The sequence below is a fragment of the Poecilia reticulata genome, linkage group LG22 (genome assembly GCF_000633615.1).
Source record: "Poecilia reticulata strain Guanapo linkage group LG22, Guppy_female_1.0+MT, whole genome shotgun sequence".
Lineage (NCBI taxonomy): Eukaryota > Metazoa > Chordata > Actinopteri > Cyprinodontiformes > Poeciliidae > Poecilia > Poecilia reticulata.
The window spans coordinates 3862357-3882263 of NC_024352.1; the positions used below are offsets into that span (position 1 = coordinate 3862357).

The 19907-nt window shown below is 39.3% G+C and overlaps 1 protein-coding gene across 10 annotated transcripts in view; it reads right to left on the reverse strand.

Annotated features, from left to right (window-relative positions):
• Positions 1-863: 863 nt before the first annotated feature.
• Positions 864-19907, reverse strand: part of fgfr3 (fibroblast growth factor receptor 3) — a 78822-nt gene continuing 59778 nt past the window's right edge. For 2 of the 10 annotated variants that reach the window (XM_008398788.2, XM_008398782.2), the window contains exons 8-18: positions 18211-18355; positions 17562-17737; positions 14247-14395; positions 13972-14093; positions 13774-13884; positions 13503-13693; positions 12277-12399; positions 11474-11544; positions 7213-7350; positions 6970-7075; positions 864-5588 (exon numbers count right to left, since the gene is read on the reverse strand). In XM_008398788.2, the coding sequence (XP_008397010.1) occupies positions 5424-5588; positions 6970-7075; positions 7213-7350; positions 11474-11544; positions 12277-12399; positions 13503-13693; positions 13774-13884; positions 13972-14093; positions 14247-14395; positions 17562-17737; positions 18211-18355 (1497 nt within the window). In that variant the 3' untranslated portion in view covers positions 864-5423. Of the gene's footprint in view, positions 5589-6969; positions 7076-7212; positions 7351-11473; positions 11545-12276; positions 12400-13502; positions 13694-13773; positions 13885-13971; positions 14094-14246; positions 14396-17555; positions 17738-18210; positions 18356-19907 lie in introns of all 10 variants that reach the window. The other 8 variants (XM_008398787.2, XM_008398780.2, XM_008398786.2 and 5 more) reach the window with 7 other exon arrangements.

Below are 19907 nucleotides of genomic sequence, written 5' to 3' on the forward strand. Positions count from 1 at the left end.
AAAAAAGCAACCAACTCTGCCACATAAGAGGCTCGTGGCGGAAAATTATGTTTTTCATAAAGGGAGTGTTTGGAGTTTGTAAGTGTGGCTCTGTGGAGAAGTTATGAGCAGTGACTATCTTACCCGACCTGACCTGATTCTGTTAGATTTTTTTTTTAAACAGGAAGATGTGCTGCAGCCTCTGTGATACAGTGGTAAAAAAAAAAATGGAATTACAAGATTGTTCCTATTTGTACGTAAAAAAATATTTACCTTCATTAGGTATTAGTTTTCTGGTGGGAGCTCCTACTGATGATGCCTTTCATGAGCAGCGGAAAAAGCCAATGTYAAAATAAAACGTCAGTTTAATTCAGTTTATTTACAGAGCACCAATTCACAACACGTCATATCAARGCACTTTACAAAAAAGTTGATTCGATCCAATATGACCTGCTGACCAAACGTCCTCTTATTTGAATAATGGTTTAGGAAAGGATGGAAAAGTTACTAACTTAACACTCATACAGCAAAACACTTGTAAAGCTGGACTTAATGCTCTTGTGGCGCCCCCTGTTGGAGCAKGGGCCAAAGCTGCTGCTTAGTTCGCTTGTGCCTCTGGCTGGCTGCAGTTTCTGAAACGGTTCACATGAATTACTATATTTTTTAAAACATTGGAAACAGTCAGACATGTTTTAGACGTCAAGAGAGTTCACACAGTTACGATATTTACTGCTGGTAACTCTGAAGAGAACCCTTCTTGAAAAAGACTTCAGCAATGAAGTTTAAACAATTCTTATTAAATATTTGACTCTGACTTTTGATGGGAGCATCCCTATTTAAAAGGATTAAAGTAATTCTCCAGAATGAATGTTGCGACGACGAGACAGAGGGAAATATTCTTTTAATTTCATTTTAATGCAGAGAAAACAACGTAAGTCACAAAAAGTACCTTTTGATATGTAATGAAATGCATTTATTTCCAATTCTGCTGCATAAATAAAACTATGTACTTGGAGTCAGTTCTAATGTTAGTAAGCTATGTCAATTCATTTTCATTAAAAAAAACAAAACAAAAAATATATATATATAAAAATCACAAAAAAGAAAGTGAGGCAAGTCTTTAAATTTGCTAACAGAACAGAAAAAAAATCAAATTCAAAAGAGATCTAACAAAGAGAAGAAGGGCATTCAATGATAAAATAATAATAATAAAAAAAAACTAATGAAACTAAACCAGAAGGAAAGCTTTTTAAGGTTTGAATAAAGTTCCAACTCTACATCACAATTCTCTTCTTCTGGCTCTTAATAAAAACACTGAGAAGCAAACAGCTCTGAATAAAATACTCTCACCATAGGGAAAGCTTTTACCCAACATGGAAGAATAAATAAGAACAAAACACCACCTGTTTCATTAAATCCATCCGTTCTTTACAGAAGTGCTTTTTTGTCTGTTTGGCTCACTTAATAATATTAATAACATTAGTGAACAAACCAGGTTGATTAGCCCTAGAATGCATCCTTTAAGATCTACATTTTTCAAACATTTAAAAAAAWTTTTTAAACGCATTTATACATTCATAATGTGATGAAAAAAAATATCAATCAATCCCCTTTTGCTAAATCATGTAATCGAGGCACGACTGTGATAGGAACACAAAAAGCATCTCCTATAAAAGCTTTCACTGGACTAGGTTTGTTTTTTTTCCTGACAGAATTTTGGTGCCAATAGCAAAAAAAAAAATAAAAATCTGAACAATTTGGATATTATAGCAAACTTAGTCCCCAATTTGTATTTTAAGTCCTTCAAATATAAAAATGACTTAAGGAAGTACTGGCGCTGACTTGTCGGTGACTCCAGCTGGTTTCTGATTGCACAGTAACACGTTTCCACCGGTTCCACTTAGCAGCGAGTAAATCTGCGAACCCTTCAATGCCACGTAAAAGTCCTTTCCCGTCTGTGACTTTGCAAACGTTTCAGACTGAATGCTTTTGCACTTTATTGAGGGATCAGTTAGAAAAAAATAATAAAACAAACAAAAACAAAAAAACCGAGAAAGAAAGCCTCACTGTTAAGAAAACCCATTTTGTAATTCTTGTCCTAATACTTCTGGCCACCTACATTCACCGGCGCAGGATTTGGTTCAGAGATCGGATAAAGTCAGGCTTTTAAGACTAAATCTGGCACTTTTCGCAACACAATCGAAGGACATACACAAAACATACGTTTGATTTTACTGCTGTGTGGTCCGAGTCACACAACAAGCCTTCATTTCATTCAGTAATAATAACACTATAGAGAGGCAATGGGCAGTTTTTGCTCCATCAACTAGAAAAACCCCATTTATTTACCCCTTAAGCTAAACCTTTACCAGTGAGCATTAGCAGCGTTGACCTTATGACCTTTGAATGTTCTCTGATTAAAACCCTGCGAGGCACATTTTAAATTAAAAATAGATTTATGACATTGCACTGACTGGAACATGGACGCTTTTATGTAATTGTTAGCTACTGCAAAATATTTCAGGGCTTGGACCGTATCATAGCAGGACTACACTGAACGAAAACCCTTTTGAAGAAGAATTGTGAATTACATGAATATTTTCTGGTTATTGCTGTAAAACCTGCAGGAGACAGAATTATGCAACCCATGTCAGTCACTGTATTTGAGTAAACTACGTAGAACGTCAACAGTTGAGTCTAATCTGAAGTAAAGGWGTAGTGTGGCCAGAGGTTAGCTGACAACTAGCCCTGTTAGCTAAACAGGGTTAGCTAAACCTATTTAACTAACCCTTAAAAAGATAAACAAAGTCATTTATTTCTTTTAGAGATGCACCGATCGTCTAGTGATCAGTACTGACCGTGTTTTTATCACGTTTTTTTATTTGAACCTTCTTCCAAGGTTTTATTTGAACCTTGGAAGAAGGTTTATGGACCTGCAGAATTCAACAAAAGTGTTTATGCTAGCTTGAGGTGGTTTTCTGGCTTTTCCATACAAAAATTAACACAAAAAGGGGATTTTTTTAATTTACATTTTTTAGTTATTTTTTTAACGCATATCAATCTGAGCTAAACAAGGTCCTCATGTAACAAAAGCCATAAAAAACAATTTTAGACATTAAAGCATCCACTTTTTTTACCAACTGCACATACATTTTTGTTTCATAATTGTTCATAGCTCTTAAATTGTGATTTGGCAGGTCAGGGTTATGAAACAAAACAGGACTGGAAATTGGGCCAAAACATTCTGATCGGTGCATCTCTAATTCCTTTGTCTTTTAAAAACAGATTGAGGTTCTCAGAAGGTTCTTGTGATTCACAGCTTGGAGTAAAAAGAAAGCACGCCTGCTGTAAATGTTAAAGTGTTCCATTGTGTACGCATGTTGGGTTTTGGGAGCACTTTTAAGACCTAGTCCACATGTAGCCAGATATTTTGGAAAACGAATGCATTTCCAAAGCGTTTTGGCCTTCCATCCACACATAAACTCAGTTTCATATCACCAAAAACAATTCTAAGATCTCAGACCAGATCAGATTTGACAAGTATTTGTGTGTGCAGATGGGAAAACGGAAATTTGGGGTTCCGCTACAGACTGCGACAAATAATGTGCTAAAATATCCACTTATTTGTTCTGACATGATTCCCAATTGACATCAAAGTTAAAATTAGCACAACCTACAAACCTGGCAACACAAATGAACGTCCTGATGCCACGTTCAATTCCAAACAGGAAGTAGTGGTCGTTTTGAAGCAATCTGATTGGCTGATACAGGTCTTAGCTTTGTGCTACGCTGCCCCCTATGGGTTCGGCATGTTGAAAACAACTTTCAGTGGCGTATTTGTGCAGGTTCTTGTGGATGAAAGCTTTTCTGAAAACGATCCCGATTGTACGATATTTTTTCATAAAACACCCGGCTACATGTGGACAAGGCGCAAGCTTGATCAAACCCTAAAAGTCTGATCACATCTTTGTTTAATAAATAACTTGATGGAATCTGCCGTGAGTATATTTGCAAGGTCAGATTTACCTACGTTTTAAAGTCATAATCATGCTTTAAAACTGTCGGATTGACAGAAGGTGCACTTTATTTTGAGAATGACGGTCTGTGTGAAAGGTCTCTGTGATGCTCTGCTATTTCTTGCCCAGCAAGAGTTTATCATTCTTTCCTTAGTGCAAATGCCAACATGTGAAACCAGAAGTAGAACTCAGCAGAACCCGGCAGCACCTCCGGGTGGCGCTCCGGAGTCACAGGTCAACGTCCGGCTGTCGCACTACACTCGCTCTCAGAAACGTCGTCTCCTGCCATACATTCTCATTTCTCTGTTTCAGACAGTAAACAAACTAACAAAAAAAAAAAAAAAGATGGATAAAAAAAAAAAAAAAACATCTGCCAGTTTGTGACAAAATCTTTTCTGCTGCAAAATAAGTTACAAAAAGTCGAAATAAAAATCTTTGTGTACAGTACTAAAATACCTAAACCTAGAAGTTTTCAAACTTAAGAATCGCATGTTAAGTCTATAAATACCTTTACAAATATACATGTTAATTATTCAAATAAAACTTTTTTCTGCAACACCCCAAAAAAAAAAATTCAATGTTTTCAACGCATAAACAGTGTCTTCCATCCTCAAATAAACTTTTTTTTTTAAATGTTTTTTTTTTTTCTGTTTTTGTCTTTTACATACATGGCTGTGGGCAGCGATATGATACATATTTGCATTTATATATTTACAATAAATCACTTTCTAGATATAGAAAAAAACAAAAACGTCCTCCAAGTGGCGCTGTTCTTATTACTGAAAGGCCCTGAAATATGCCTCACGTCACCAGGAAGTTTGTTCGGAGACAATAAAAAATAAAAATAAAAACTGTTCTTAGGATGAAAAAAAAAAAACTGTTAACACTGAGGAAACCTGCTGAGGCTGGAAGTCTTCGCCTCTCAGAGCTTCTCCTCTGAGTTCTGCTGGAAACGTCTTCCTGGATTCCGTTCATGAGGGAGCATTCTTGTTGTGATCTGCGCAGATCTAGAGGAGATAGATCCGCACCACTACTTGGTCGCCTTCAAAATGCCCTTCACGTCCTCCGCGTACGATTTCTGAATTCAGTCCTAGGAGGTTTAAATCCCAGGAGGCACGGAATGGTTTCACCACGCGACTGTTTGTAGCAAAAGACTGGCCAGAGTATAAAAATAGAATTTCATTCCTGAAAAGAACGCAAACAGCCAAAAAAACAAAAACAAAACAAAAACAAAAAAAAAAAAATCCTTCAATGCTCAAAGTGTCTGTTGGGGGGAAATCGTAGGAGAAAAGCCTGGAGAGTTTAAGACGAGCTGCAGGAGTATTGCGTGAAGTCTTAATTTCCATATCTTGAGGAGTCTTGATTCGCTGAGAGGTGATTATTTGTCACAGAGTGTGAGCGGGGGTCGCGACCTCCGCGGCCGGGCTCTTATGTCCGTATGACGGCATTGCTGGGAGGCTGTTTGGGAAGACAGGGCTCGTCGGGCAGAGGATCGTGGGCGAACACGGAGTCGTCTCCGGAGGAGCAGGTGCTGTTGGAGTCCTGGCAGGTCGGGGAGTACTGCTCGAACGGCACCGACAGGTCCAGGTACTCCTGTCAGAGGAAGGGTCAAAGGTCAAAGGTCACCTGTGGTCAGCTGTCTCCTCTGAGCTCACATGAATACAGGAAAGTCACATTCTGCATCGAGAGAACCGCTCAGATTTCAACACATCTGAATTCCATTCACTGCGTTTCCACTGAACATAAAATTGCTCAAGTTGAAATGATGAAAATAAATTGAAAAATATCAATTAAAAAAAAACAACTCATGTTTTTGAATAAGACGTTTTTACACTTGGCTGAGGTGGCTTTTCAGCTGTGTAAAAATAGATGTATTTTGCAAAAGCTGCAATGTTTCACATCACATGAGTCACATGATCATCAGTCGGCTGTTACTACTGGAAGAAACAACAAACAGGAAGTAGCAGGAGGATGATGGTGTGTTTTTGTTGTTGTTTTTGGACAATGTGCAACGGTATTTTTTTTTGTTTCATTAAACAGTTTGAACACATTTGAAGCATTTATAAGCCAATATAATAACAGCGTACGGGAGACAATTAGGGTCACTAATTCTGTCCTTCATGTCAAAACTTTAATCTAAGAATTCTGATGGGTTTTCTCAGAACTGAATGCATGAAAGAATGTGAAAATCATCTTGTTACAGAAAGTTAGTTCTCCTCCTTCACATCTCACATCTCTGTGCCCACGATGGTGGATCCTAGTCTGCCACCTGCTTTAATGCCTGGTTTCTGAGATTAAACTGGGAATTCTGAAAAAATAGTTGAAATTCAGAAAAAAAATAAAAAATACAAAATTGAGATATAGAGATTGGGGTCATAATTCTGAGATTAAATTTGGAATTTTGAGATCAATGTCAGAATTCAGAAGCTAAAGACATAATTTTGTGAGTTAACTCTTATTTCTGAGAAAAAAAAAAAACTTTGGGAAAAAGTCATAATTCCAAAACCAAAGTTGGAATTCTGAGAAAAAAAGTTTAAATTCAGAAAAAAAATAATAAAAAGATTGGCATATAGAGATTAGGGTCATAATTCCGAGATAAAGTTAGGAATGTTGAGAACAAAATTTGAGATTTAATTCTGTGAAAGAAYGGAATACAGAGATGGAAGTCATAATTTTGAGATGACAGAAGATATAATTCTGAGACTAAACTCTTAATTCTGAGAGAAATAAAATCAGAATTCTGATTTTATTTGGCAGAATTTTAAGGGGAAAAAAACACAGCAGCCCTAAACCTCTTCTGTAAGTTCTTTTATGTAAATTCACTAAAACTTTATGACAAAATGTAAATTTGTTTAGCAGAACAATACTGTTCACTTCAAAACCAAAAGCAATCATGGAGCCATTTTTACAGCTGACTCCACCTGTACAACATCAACATATCATGAAGAGAAATAAAGTCAACAGTCTGACTCACATCAGTGGAGGTCATGGACAGAATCCGGTCCAGGTCTTCCACCAGCTGTCTGAAGGTGGGCCTCTGAGACGGGATGGCGTGCCAGCACTCCCTCATGATCATGTACCTGAAAGGTCAAAGGTCAAAGCCACCCACCCCCATTACTCTACAGCCAATCAATTCTAGTTACCCAAAATGCAAATATCCATTGGTCTGGACTAAACGGGTCAAGTGTGAGGGTGTGACCGTCGTCGGTTCACTCACAGCTCATGCGTGCAGTTGGCAGGTTTGTCCATCCGGTGTCCTTCTTTCAACAGCTTGAAGAGTTCCTCCACTGGGATCCCCGGGTACGGCGACCCTCCCAGGGTGAAGATCTCCCATAACAAAACCCCGTAAGACCACCTGAACAAAAACACACAGACAAAAACAGAACACTGATCAGAGGGTGTGTATCGGAGTCATGCGTGGGCAGGCGGAAATGTTTTCTATCAAATTCTCTTCCTGCTGTATAAGTTACAAAGTAATGCGGCGCTACCCCTCCCCCACCTGTTGCTGTCAAGCTTCCTCACAGACATGACATGAATTCAGCTGTTAGGAAATATGTCAGCTCATGAAATGCATGAAACACGACAAACCAAAAACACACACACAAAGGGAAACAAGATAGAAATAAGTATTAGTTATTCATATCTAAGTTTTACTTATTGGACCAATACCAACGTGTTAAAAATAGATGAACAATGGTAATGCTGTACATCGTTAGCAGAAACAGTCAAAGCTCACAAAGAAAAAAGCTTTTCTTTCTCTGCGTGTTTCAGGGAGACGATTAATAATCCTAAATAATCATAACTCAGTTAAATCAGTTTGGTACTCTAGTTAGTTCTGGCAGCATTTGTGAATGCAAAAAAAATAAAAGCAATCAAACAGATCAGGAACATAAAACCAAAGATAGTTTGAATTTGTCTTGTTCTCCAGCCTGACGCCAACACAGATAAACTGCTAGCTACAGAAATAAAATCATCCTCTAGTAAAGTGAGAATACAGCAGGTTCAAGTTTTCCTCTAAAGTCGTCTGTATATAAAATGCTAATCTGTAAAAACCCATTAAGTCAGTGATCTAGTAGCTGACATTACAGATATCACTGGGTGAAAATGGGTCGTTTTCCAGCTGTGAACTGATCTATATTTCCACCCAGAGTTCTCTGCCATATATTTTTTTTAATATGCTAAATTATCTTATTCTAACAGAGAATCAGAGACTTCCTTCCAGGAACCAACCCTGACCTGGACTCTACTGTGAAGAGGAGAGTGTGTATTGACAGCCTGAACATTTCCATCCCAGCTGCAGTCCAAACCAAGCCATCATCTCACTCCCTTTCTCTCTCTGTGGCAGCGGCTTCAGAAAACTGCTGGTTCACTTACAAATGGTTAAAAAAACCAAAACAAAACAAAAAAACAGGGGGGGGAGGGGCATCACATAATGGGCAGCCAATTAACCGGGTGTAGCATTGTTGAGCAGTTCATCCTGTGAATCACAATAAGACCCCCTCCTCACTTTAATCTAATTATCTACGCTCCGATCTGCAGGGCGGAGAACGGCCGAGCCGACTGGTCCACCTCCTGAATGAACAAAACATCCAGAAAATGGCTTCGACTGACCCCATCTGTGGGCCTGATCTCATTCTTCTCTTAATTTTTGTTCATTTCTTCAGTTTCAGTTGAATTTTAAAACCGCAGCCACCTTCAAAAAGCAGCAGTGCTTGGTTTTTTATTTTCAATGCGTTCCAGTCAGAATCAGTCAAAATCACCACGTCAAGAAGTCAGGACTGGAAAAGTTCAACTCCAGATGCAGACAACATATTCAACAGCTGCATTTCGACTGGCCATGAATTACCATAAACAGCAATTTAGCTAGAATGATTTGGTTTTTCAGTTGTATCAAAATTTGCGTTTTTCGCAAAAGTGCAATGGGAACTTTTTTCACAACAAACAAGTCCCATGATCACCAGCTGGACGTGACTGCTGGCAGAAACATGGAAGACGACAGGACGATGATGCATCATGTTTTTCAATTATCAAGAAAAAAAAACATTTTGGTGTTATTTTAATTGTGTGTTTCATTGCGAAATTGTGTTTTTGCCATTAAAATGTTGACAAAGTTTTGTAATGGAAACGTAGCTAAAAAAGGACTTAATGTTTACAAATAGAATGTAATTATTTTAATTTCATATGCTTTGCAGATGGTATCAAAACAGTTTCCCAATTAAAAWTTTTTTTTAAAAAAATGAATTTTAGGAAATGTTTTCAGTCAGTGGTTTAAAACCAATAACAATGCAGGGATAAAATCACGGATCTCTTTAAGAAATATGTGGATGCTGGGAACGTCTCTGCAAGATGCTACATGTTAGCACTGAGATGCTATTTTAGCCTTGAATAGCTTCACTGATAGGCTAACTCCTTTTAGATCAACTTGAACATGACCATACTACAGCATCCAATCAGATTATTTTGGAAGCAGAAATGAAATGAACCCCAATGGGCAAAGAGAAGCTTTGTTGTCCATCGCTGTTAGCTAAAGTCGCTTGTTTGTCAGATTTACAGCCATACCAGAAACACGTGAATAGAGAAGTTCCGCTTTGAACTTATGTACGTAGAAAACAAGAAAAAGTAAGTAATTGCATCTAAATTTGTTTATGATGAATTAAAGTCTTGATTTTTCCTTCTGGGAATCAGCAGGTGGAAGCTTCACAAACACTGGAGATCAGAAATCAGCCACAAATCTCCAACTGACGGATCTCTGAGTAAAATAATTACTTTCATGGGACTAATAGTGGGAAGAGCTTCCCAAGGATTAAACATCTTTATCTTGACTTAAAGTCTTACATTTATTCAAACTCATATGAAACATCCTGCTGAGACTGCGCAGCAGTAAAAACTAAAATATGACTAAACATTTTGCAACTGTGATCATGCCGATCATTTGTTCTTTACAGTTTGGAGTTTTTGACAGCTTAATTTGAACGTTTAGAACCGTCGCCCTATCAGACCGAAAGCCAAACAGTGGAAGGCCCTCCGCGGTGTGAAGGGGATAAACTGGCTCAGAGTGACTACTGTATAAAGGCAGGCGAAGATTTGGAGTCTGTAATCCAGACCTGCTGAAATAACAGAGCAGGCCGGTTCTCCCCTCGGCCCGTTCCCAGTCTGCAGTGATCACACGGCCCTGCAGCGCTGACAGGGGCCCCTGTTTGGCTTGGACGGCTGTGCTGGGGACACAGCGTCTGGCTGTGGATGGCTGGGGGAAAGGCTGCTGGAGCTACTGCAAGATGCATCACCTTGGTGACCTCCCCGTCTGACAGGCCGCCGACTTTAGATCAGAGGCGACGCAAACACAACCGGACGGGGAGAAAGGTGTGTATGTCTGAGAAAAACACACAACCTGAGGGAAAAACCTTGGCTTTCTAATCTCGACGTTTTGGATTGATCCTCATAAAATAACAACATTAACCATAGACTTGCACAACTTGAAAATACAAAAGTAAATCTGTTTAATGGAAATACAGAAAACTTGTTTTTTGCGCCAGCATCAGGTAGTTTTTCATCTGCATTGAAATGGATGCATTTTGCAAAACTGAAATGGAAACTCTTAATTCGCGTCACACGAGTCACATGACCAACAACCAGATGTTACTGGAGGTAATGATGAAGACGACGATAGAAAGTAGTTGGAGGACAACGACGCAGCAAGTTTTTTTTAATGACTTATAGCCTGAACTAACTTATTCACGTGAGATTTTAATAGTTTCTTATTTAATGGAAACTCTGCACTGCAAAATTGTGTGTCATGAGTCACATGAGCAACAACCGGATGTTGCTACTGATGGAAACGACAAAGAAGACGACAGGAAGTGGTAGGAGGATGATGGTTTGTTTTTGATTTTTTCAGACAAAGTGAATTTTGCTCCAGCAGAGCTCTCACAGCATCATAAAAGTTCATAAAAAATTGTGTGTTATTCCAACGTGTTTAATCCATAACACTTCTGGAAAATCAGCAGCTACAATTTTCCCAAAAGGCAGCATACATAGCCGCTCCTCAATATAAGGAACTGGTCATCTCAATCTGTTTACATCCGTCGCTGCCGTGATTTTTAATGATTTATTGCGTGAACAAGCTCATTCACATGTGATTTTAACTTAATTTGTTATTTAGTAGAAACACTGTAATTGCAAAATTGTGTATTTTTGACATAAGCAGCACATCAACTAAGATTTGCGCACATGGAAACGCAGCTAAAAAGATGCTGGGACTCCAGTGTCGTTTTGGAGAGTTAGGAACGAACTCCACCAGAAAAAATTCCCAATTGAGGGCTGGTTGACAGCATACTGGAGATATTTGGCACGGAAACCCATCGGTTTAAGTCCTGTGCTTGACGCTAACATGGTCAGTCACCACATTTCAACAGCCGCATTCCTCTGCTGTACACATCAGCGGACAGCCGCCATGAGACGATCAACTTGCGGAAACTCACACGTCGCTCTGGTGCGTGTAGACCCGGTCGAACAGAGCCTCCGGAGCCATCCATTTCACGGGCAGACGACCCTGCAGCAAAACAAGTACAACAGAACCGCTTTGGTCAGCAAAACCTTTCTGTACGGATCAGACAGGAAAAACTCAACCCTATCACACAATGTTTAACCATCTCCTGCCTCCACTGTGCGCTCCATCACAGCCAGAGCAGGACAGTGGAGACATTCAGCAGCTCGTATTTAGATTCAGACTGTAGTGATTTGCTGGTTTTCAAAAAATGTTATTTTAATTCTTCATCTTAAAGTGATTTTTTTATATATGCAATCACAAACCTTCATAAATACTGTTAGGATTATTTGTGCATAATATCGTGGATGCACCGATTGCAGTTTTCTGGACAACCACCAATCTTTACAAAGCATGACCTGCTGATTTAGGCTGATATCAATTTTTTTTGTCTGAAAAAGTTGCTAAGTTGCAAGAGTAGGGCAACTATTGTCGAAAAGATCAATGGATAAGATTGATTTGACGTGAAATTATTGGACAATCTGGTCCAATTTACTGATGACCCCTACATAATAGTAAAGTAGTGGAAGGAATATACTTTTTTCTACAAAAAGAAAAAAACTTACATGCAGAAATGCATATAAGGTACTAAATTAAATGAGACCCAACATGAAATATCTCGGATTTATTGCTGCGATTAAATAAAAAAGCAAACACGTGACATAAATGCACATTTTCCTTACTGTCCTGAGTTTCCCCTCAACATTTCAGACAAAGTATCGATGTCATGAAACTCACATTTGTGGTCTTTTTGTAGTAGTCTATATTGTGCACGTCTCTGGCGAGACCGAAGTCGGCTATTTTCATGACGTTGTCCTCCGTCACCAGAACATTTCTGGCTGCCAGGTCTCTGTGGATACACTGCAGGGGAAAAATATAACAAACTCAGGTTAGCTTTACATACAGGCACGTGGATAACAAAAATATTTTTGTTGCAAGATGACCAAGCAGTATGAATTTAAATGGAGAAGAAATATGTTTTTCCATTTCCTAAAAAATTTAGGTTTTGGGAATATGAGATTTCTGTTTGACAGCAAAAACTTCAGAGTTTTCCACTCTGGTCCATCATGAAGAGATTGGAGTTAATCTTAGAGTTAAGGTAAAGATCAACATATGCAAATTGCTAATATAAGGCAACGTTCACACATCAGATCTCGACGCTAAGCTTGGATTTTTTTGTTGACATCCGGTGTCTATGCTACTAATTGAATGCGACTGCAGTCAGATTTCTGTGTGAACGGTTTACGACCAACATGTGTAGAAGAAGGTAGACATCACACAGCAGAGCGTCGTTTAAAGGAGTAATAAGTTCAAGTTCATAACTCTAATTTTCATCCATTGTCTATGTCTGAATTTGCCGCTTCTGGATTCTTCTGGTGCAGAATTTTGACGCGTGTCTCACATCAGTGACATAACTGTTGGATAAAATGCGATGTGACTGTCCTAACTACAGAAAACTATTGAACAATTATCCAAATTAGTATGGAAGTGGGACAATCTGGACTTTTTTATGGAGAAAAAGATCAGCATCAGGTCGTTCAGTCTGCTGTGAAAAAGCTGGATATGGGTCTGCTGTGTGAACCAAGTCCAAGATACTGAAAACTGTGTAAAACGTCAAGTCAAAATCATTCCTCCTTCATTTTCAGTAACACAATGTTTTACAACCAAACCAGAAAAGAACATTTTGTTTTTTAAAAAAATGCAAATAAATTGAATTAATTAAAATCTTGGTAACAAATCTCTGATTGGTGCAACTTAAATTCCTGCCTTTAACAGAAAATGCTGCATTATTAAAAGTCTAAACCTTTTCCTTGTAATTATCTAAAACAATTTAAATTCTAATCACTTCAATGCTATAAAACAAAAATGTATACATTTACAAAATAAGATATAGAATGTATCTTTTTATCATCTGTCTTCTGTCTATCTCTATCCTTGTGTATTTAGGCTTTAGGAGATGTGACCTTCTGTGAAGCCAGGTACTCCATGCCTCGGGCGACCTGATAGGCGCAGGACACCAGATCTTTAAAGGTGAGCTGCTCGTCAGGGATTTTGCAGGTGTCAAAGGAATAATCCATGCCAGGAGGACGGCGCGCCCTGAGGTACTCCCTCAGGTTCCCTTTGGAGGCGTACTCCACCAGGACGTACAGAGGACCTGGTGGGACAGAGAGCATCGCTTTAAAGATTTGTCTTGATTCTCCTTTCATCTTCTCTTCCTCCGTCTCTGAGGCTCACCGTCCTGTGTGCACGCTCCCAGCAGGTTGATGATGTTTTTGTGTTTGCCTATCATCTTCATCATCTCCATCTCTGACACCAAGTCTGACAGATCTTTATCTGTTGCATCGTCTGGGGGAGGGGGAAGGCAAAGTCAAATCAGAAACGGTGCTGATTTCTTTGGGATTATCAAAAGAGGGAGAATGTAAGTTGGATAACCTTTCAGCATCTTCACAGCGACAGTGAGAGGCTTGTTGGGCTTCTCCTTGTCGATGCCGATTGCCTCTGCCATGACCACCTGACCGAAGCAGCCCTCTCCCAGAGGTTTACCCAGGGTCAACCTAAAAACAAAAACGCTTTTAATCTTTAGACTCTCCACTACGGCGGGTTATAGGTAAACTGATTTTGAGGTTGTAACATGACAAAATATCAAGAAGTTCACAGGGTCTGAATATCCTCATGGTCACAGTTTGTGCCGACTGCTCCTCTCTTACCTTGTGCGAGGAAACTCCCATTTGGGGTCAGAGGGCAGCTCCAGCTCTGAGACGTTGGCCAGCATGGGCCCGTCGCTGGACGACAGCCGAGCGATCCGAACCAGGGGCGTGTTGGAGTTCATGGAGGAGTTAGAATCCAAGGAAACCTGCTTGGGTGCAAAGAAAAAATTATCTGTTATAGTCTCTGAAAACATGGTGAAATCTGTTTTACAAGGAGATAGACGGAAAGGAGAAATACTATATTGTTCACTTTGGATCAAACTAGATTTATTAAAGAAACAGAAATGATTAATCTCGTAAACCAATGACATGACAGCTAAGACTACAAATGCCATCAGAGGCGTAATACAGCGCTTTTAAATTTTAGATACTTGAGTATTGTCTATATTAAAAAGAATCCCTAAACTTTGAATTCTGTGAATTAGATATGGGCCTTTAAGTTTTATATAAAGTGCAATCCAAAAAATATATTCATAAAAAAAAAAAGAAGAAAGTCTGGGCCTCCCAAATAAATTGGTGCCCTGGGCTACGGCCCCTATCAGTACATTCTAAAGTCTGGCCCAGACTGCCTGACATGACTTTTGCAGCCTGAGGCTGTGTGCAGGATGAAGCCGTGGCTGAAAGGGTTTCGAGCCTGGACATCCATCCATCAGTGACCTCCAGCTCCAGGTCCATGGTTCTGCCTCTGAGTGAGAGGGGCGGGGGGCTCCACATCCTCCCACCATCTATCTAACCACTGGGCGGAGCCCAGGGCCCACTCCTGCATTTTTGATGGATATGTGGGTGTCAGTCTGCCGATTCTGCCCCTCTAGGCCTGCAACACGAAGTCTACTTACAAGTCATGACTGTAAGAAAATGAGGAGTATGATGTTAAGCCCAAAAAAAAAATCTCCAACCCCAATTTGAAAAGCATAAAAGTAATATCTGACAGAACATGCCTGGGGGTTTACAAGAGATTTACTTTGAGTTATGAAAGAGAGAGGAGAAAACTGGGAGATTAGCCTCCCAAAATTGAAGCAGAGATTATAGAAAAATGCAATAAGAACTTTCCCTCCGCTACCTTATAAGACCATGAAGGTGGAAAAAATTAGAGCAGAATTACAGGCTGCTATATGAGGATCTACTGGACTCCAGCAAGACTTCATTATGTCCCAAAAAGACAATGGTTACAGCTAAACACTCGGCTTTGTTGTTTTCCATGAACTAATTTGTGACGTCCAAGCTTGTGCTTCTAGAAGTATGCAACCTTTCAATTACAAAGCTGGACGGCTGGAATTGGATCAAAACAGCCTCAGAGTCGCTTTTCCCAGCAAACAGAGACCAGCAGGTAAATGAAGCAGTGGACTGGGTGTTTATATGAGTGGAAACGTTCAGATTTGAAAGGTTTTCTTGAATTCATGAATAGAGAATAAACAACCAAGTTAAATTTGCCGAAAAAATGAAATAACTTCAAGGCTACTTTTAGTTCCACCTTGTTTTGAGCCAATTACCCTCATATCAACCAAAATGTTAAGAGTTGCTGCAAATTTGAACTCCATCTTGTTATCTAAGCCACTCCAGCAGAAAAAAAGAAAGAGAAAAGGCTCATCCAACTGCAGGTTGTGGGGAAGCAGCTGCTCCACTTCGTGTTTCTCTAAACAGTTGAGTGTGAGAGGGAGAGAGTGTGTTGTTACACTCACAGTGAAATCTAAAACTGACACTGACAGTCGGAGTAGGGCATAAATATCCCTGCGCTGAATCTGCTCCAAGATAAATGTGAACACATGTCAGCAGAGTGATGCCTTACAGTATCACAGCAGGACAAGGGGAAGATCCATGACGGACAGGTGTTTGATGCCCCGCTCACTTCATTTGTGCCCTATGTAGGATTTTGTACTCTGACTTTTTCATATTTTGTCACTTGCGATGAACCGATATGAAAATTAGTGATGACATCATTCGATATTATCATTAATATCAGACCAGTTGTATTTGTTGGACCAGTACTAATGCGTTAAAAAATGATGACTTATAACGGCCGATACTAATGTTGTTGACGATGCATCATCACATTACAAACCTAAGCTTCAATTTATTTATTTGGGTTTTTATGCGATAGACCAAAAAAAGCAAAATAGAGCATCCATCCAATTGTCATGGCGAATATTAAGCAAACTTTTAAAATGTCACAGGGAAGAAGAAAATTAGCCATGTCTCCATCTACCTGTTCGGAGTGAATCAACCAGGCTACGACAAAGGGTAATTTTGTCAGATGTTGACGTTATGCACGGCTACAAAAACAGGAAGTAGTGGTTGCAAACTAGCATGGACCAGACATCTCCAAACAATGGAGAGAGGTTTTCAGGAATGTGTTGCTATTGGGGAAGTTGTCATCGTTTTGTCATATCAGCTAGCATCGGCGATGTTACATGCTGTCTGGAGACATAGAGAAAGAATGGGAATTCTTATGATTATAACAGAAGGAATAGCGAGATAAATGTTGGTTACGTCAAAACTTATTCAGTAAATGTGTTTCCTTCTCTCCTTTAGTGCGCTGACTCTTTTAGAAAAGTGAAAAACCACCTCAGGCTAGTGTAAAGACTTCTGTGCAAAATTGGAGAAGTTATTTTGAATTTTGTTCTCACCTTTTCTAATGTGGTACTTCAAAATGTGCATAAAAAAACATTGATGGTCTTTGTGTAATTAACTCGGTTTTGAGGTTAAAAGATTCCATGTTAAAAACTTTATCAGATATGTTCCATACAGAGCGGAGACTGGACTTTTATCTTACGCTTTTATCATACCAAAGAAACTGGTTTTGACATTTTGTAAGAAAAAAAAACATTAGTTAAATCTGTCAAATTACAGCTGGAGGAAATGGTAAGGTCTTATTCATAAACAAATTGAAGCAAATCAATAAGACTAGGCAACAACTTCAACAAATATTGGTAACTAATTGAAGATGGTTTGACTTGATTGTTGGTGAGGCAAGTCGTTCAATACTACTGTTTGTCAAGAAACAAATAACTATTATATATGGGTATCAGATTAAATGTGGTGGAACATACATGAATGCCATGTGTTTACCTTTGTTTTATGTCATATAAAATCTTAATGAAACATTTGTGGTTGGAGTGTGAATACTTTTGCAAGTTGCCATGAACTGAATCTGGACTAAATTCTGCTGGAGTTGGAAAGTTTTTCTTCCCCCTCCACTTCATTTTCACCCTGATTATCTGGATCAAATCGGGTCAGCTGGGTGTTTTAGCGCCCAAACCGACAAGAGAGAAAAGGAAGGGAAAGCATTGTGCAAATCTTGTATCTACTTTCTGTTACCTGTCTCTTGAGGGGGAACTTGGACAGTTTCTGCACAGGCGGCGTGGGGAGAGTCTTCTGCGTGGTCATTCTCATGCGGCAGAGGAAGACGATGACCACGGCAAAGACGAAGAGCACGCAGCCCGTCAGGTAGATGAGGATGTCGGCGTAGTAGTCGTCTTTGCCCGAGTTCACTGCTTCCGAAGGGAGGAGGCCGAGAAACATCAAAGGCACAGTTTAGGTTTTTATTAGCAGCACAAACACACAAGAAACTTATTTCTGCGCAATAAAGACACATGCATCACTTTAATTTCAGAGCTGCGGCAAGTAATTGTAGCCGTTTCCAAAAATGGAGGCAATTACAGTTTTTGACAGCAAGCGTAAGGGATGTTTTACACTGTCTCTTAGCCTTAAGATGTCTGAACAGATGATTTAAAGAGATCAAAGAGCAGCAGAGGCGTTTAATTTTATGCCTCGTCGTTTCAAATGAAGACATAATAACACGTGCTAAACAAATTCAAATTGTTGGTAATGATTCACTAAAATGCACAGTAATCAGATTTACAGACACTGCACCGTATGAATGCTTCTGTAAACATTTGCATGAGAGGAAGATGAAAGAGATGAACAAGAATCAACAAGAGAGGCTGTGTGGTGAAGAGGAATATACCTGGAAGCACCGTCAGCCAAGCGGAGTGGTAAGCAAAGCCGATAGAGTTCCCCGCCAGACAAGTGTACTCGCCCGCATCCTCAAAAGTTACATTGGTCAAGAAGAGAACCTCTAGCTCCTTATCTGTTGTGTTAATACCGGCCGTCTGTGGGGGAGGGAGAGGGTAACAGAGATGGAGCAGAAAGATGGAGAGGGGAGATTCCATGAGCCCAAAAAGTTTTATTAAAATAAACACCAAACACCTGAAGAAGAGCAGAGGGCCGAGGAGTCAGCTTTGCCACCACCAACTGCTGAAAATACCAAAAAGCACCGTTACCCAGCTGTGCTTATCTCAACAGAATGAACGTTTTTCTTTAATATGTGTGTGTGTGTGCGTGTGTGTGTGTGTGCGTGTGTGTGCGTGGGGTGGGTGGGAGGGGGTTATGCTAACTTTAAATTAGAAAGACATTTGAAGAAATGTGCATTTCACAGCATCATTTATTTCTATAAGGCAGTGGTGGGCACACTTCCACTAATGCGCTAGTAAAAGAGCTAATTTTACTTTTAGCGCTATAGCTAACTTTGAAATGGTTGAATTTAGTTAATTAGCATTAGTTTCCGCTACATACTGTGTTGGTATAGCATTCTAGCGCTAGCAGAACTAATATTTATGATTAGTGTTTTAGGGTTAGCACAACTAACTTTTTAATTTGCGCTGTCCACCACTGGTGTAAGGTAAAGGTGGAGCTGACAAAACTTTTAACGTGATAAATTGAACAGGATAAAGTTGTAATAGAGGCTTGTGATTTTAAACTGAGCCACTAAAAATGCTCTCATTGTCCAGTCCCCATTCTGCCAGGACTATAGCTGCATAGAAATTCCCAAATTTGCAACCACATTTCATTTATATGAATTATATATTTAACATTGTTAAATTTGAAGCAATTATAACAATCATCACTAAAAGGACAATTCACATTTCCTGAAGTGCATGAAGGTTATACATTTTACCTGCTGTGAGATAACTTTGTGCTTTCATTTTGTACAAATTCAGATCCATTTTTTGAACCTTTAAAAGTATGTTTTTAACAGGTGTTTACATGTTTATTTACTGTACCATTTATCTGACTTGTAACTTACTACACAGTTCCTATGGGGACATACGGTGGTAGCAGCATCATTCTGTGGGGACAAAGCCAACTTGTCTATTAAGTAAGAACTACAGGCAGAAAATGCTGTGTTTTACACCGATAGTCAGTCGTGTACCACCTCCTACCTCTACGCTGTTTTACTGCCTCAATTTATGTTCAGATATGTATAAGCAAATCAATTTGTGTATTTAAAAAAAAAAATAAAACTTCTCTTCAGTAATCTTGAAAACTTAGTTTGAAACACTGTGCTTTTAGAAAACTGCATTATGAGTACATAAATAAATAAAAACACTTCAATTATAATTTTTCCTACTTTGACTAATGCTACAGCAACATGGAGCAGTCAAAAGTGCCTCGGTAATGAGCGCCGCCATCACAGCCCCGTGCCGCATACTCTGATATAAAAGGCCATTAATATTGCGGGAGAATGCCCTCCATGGGAAATCAATAGCAATCTGTGTGTTTGAGGGAGGCTTGGTCAGTGAGGTTTTAGATTTATGGCACATTTGTGTGTGAGAGTGAGACTTTTGAAGCCATGGCAGCAATTAAGAACGCAATGTTGTGTCT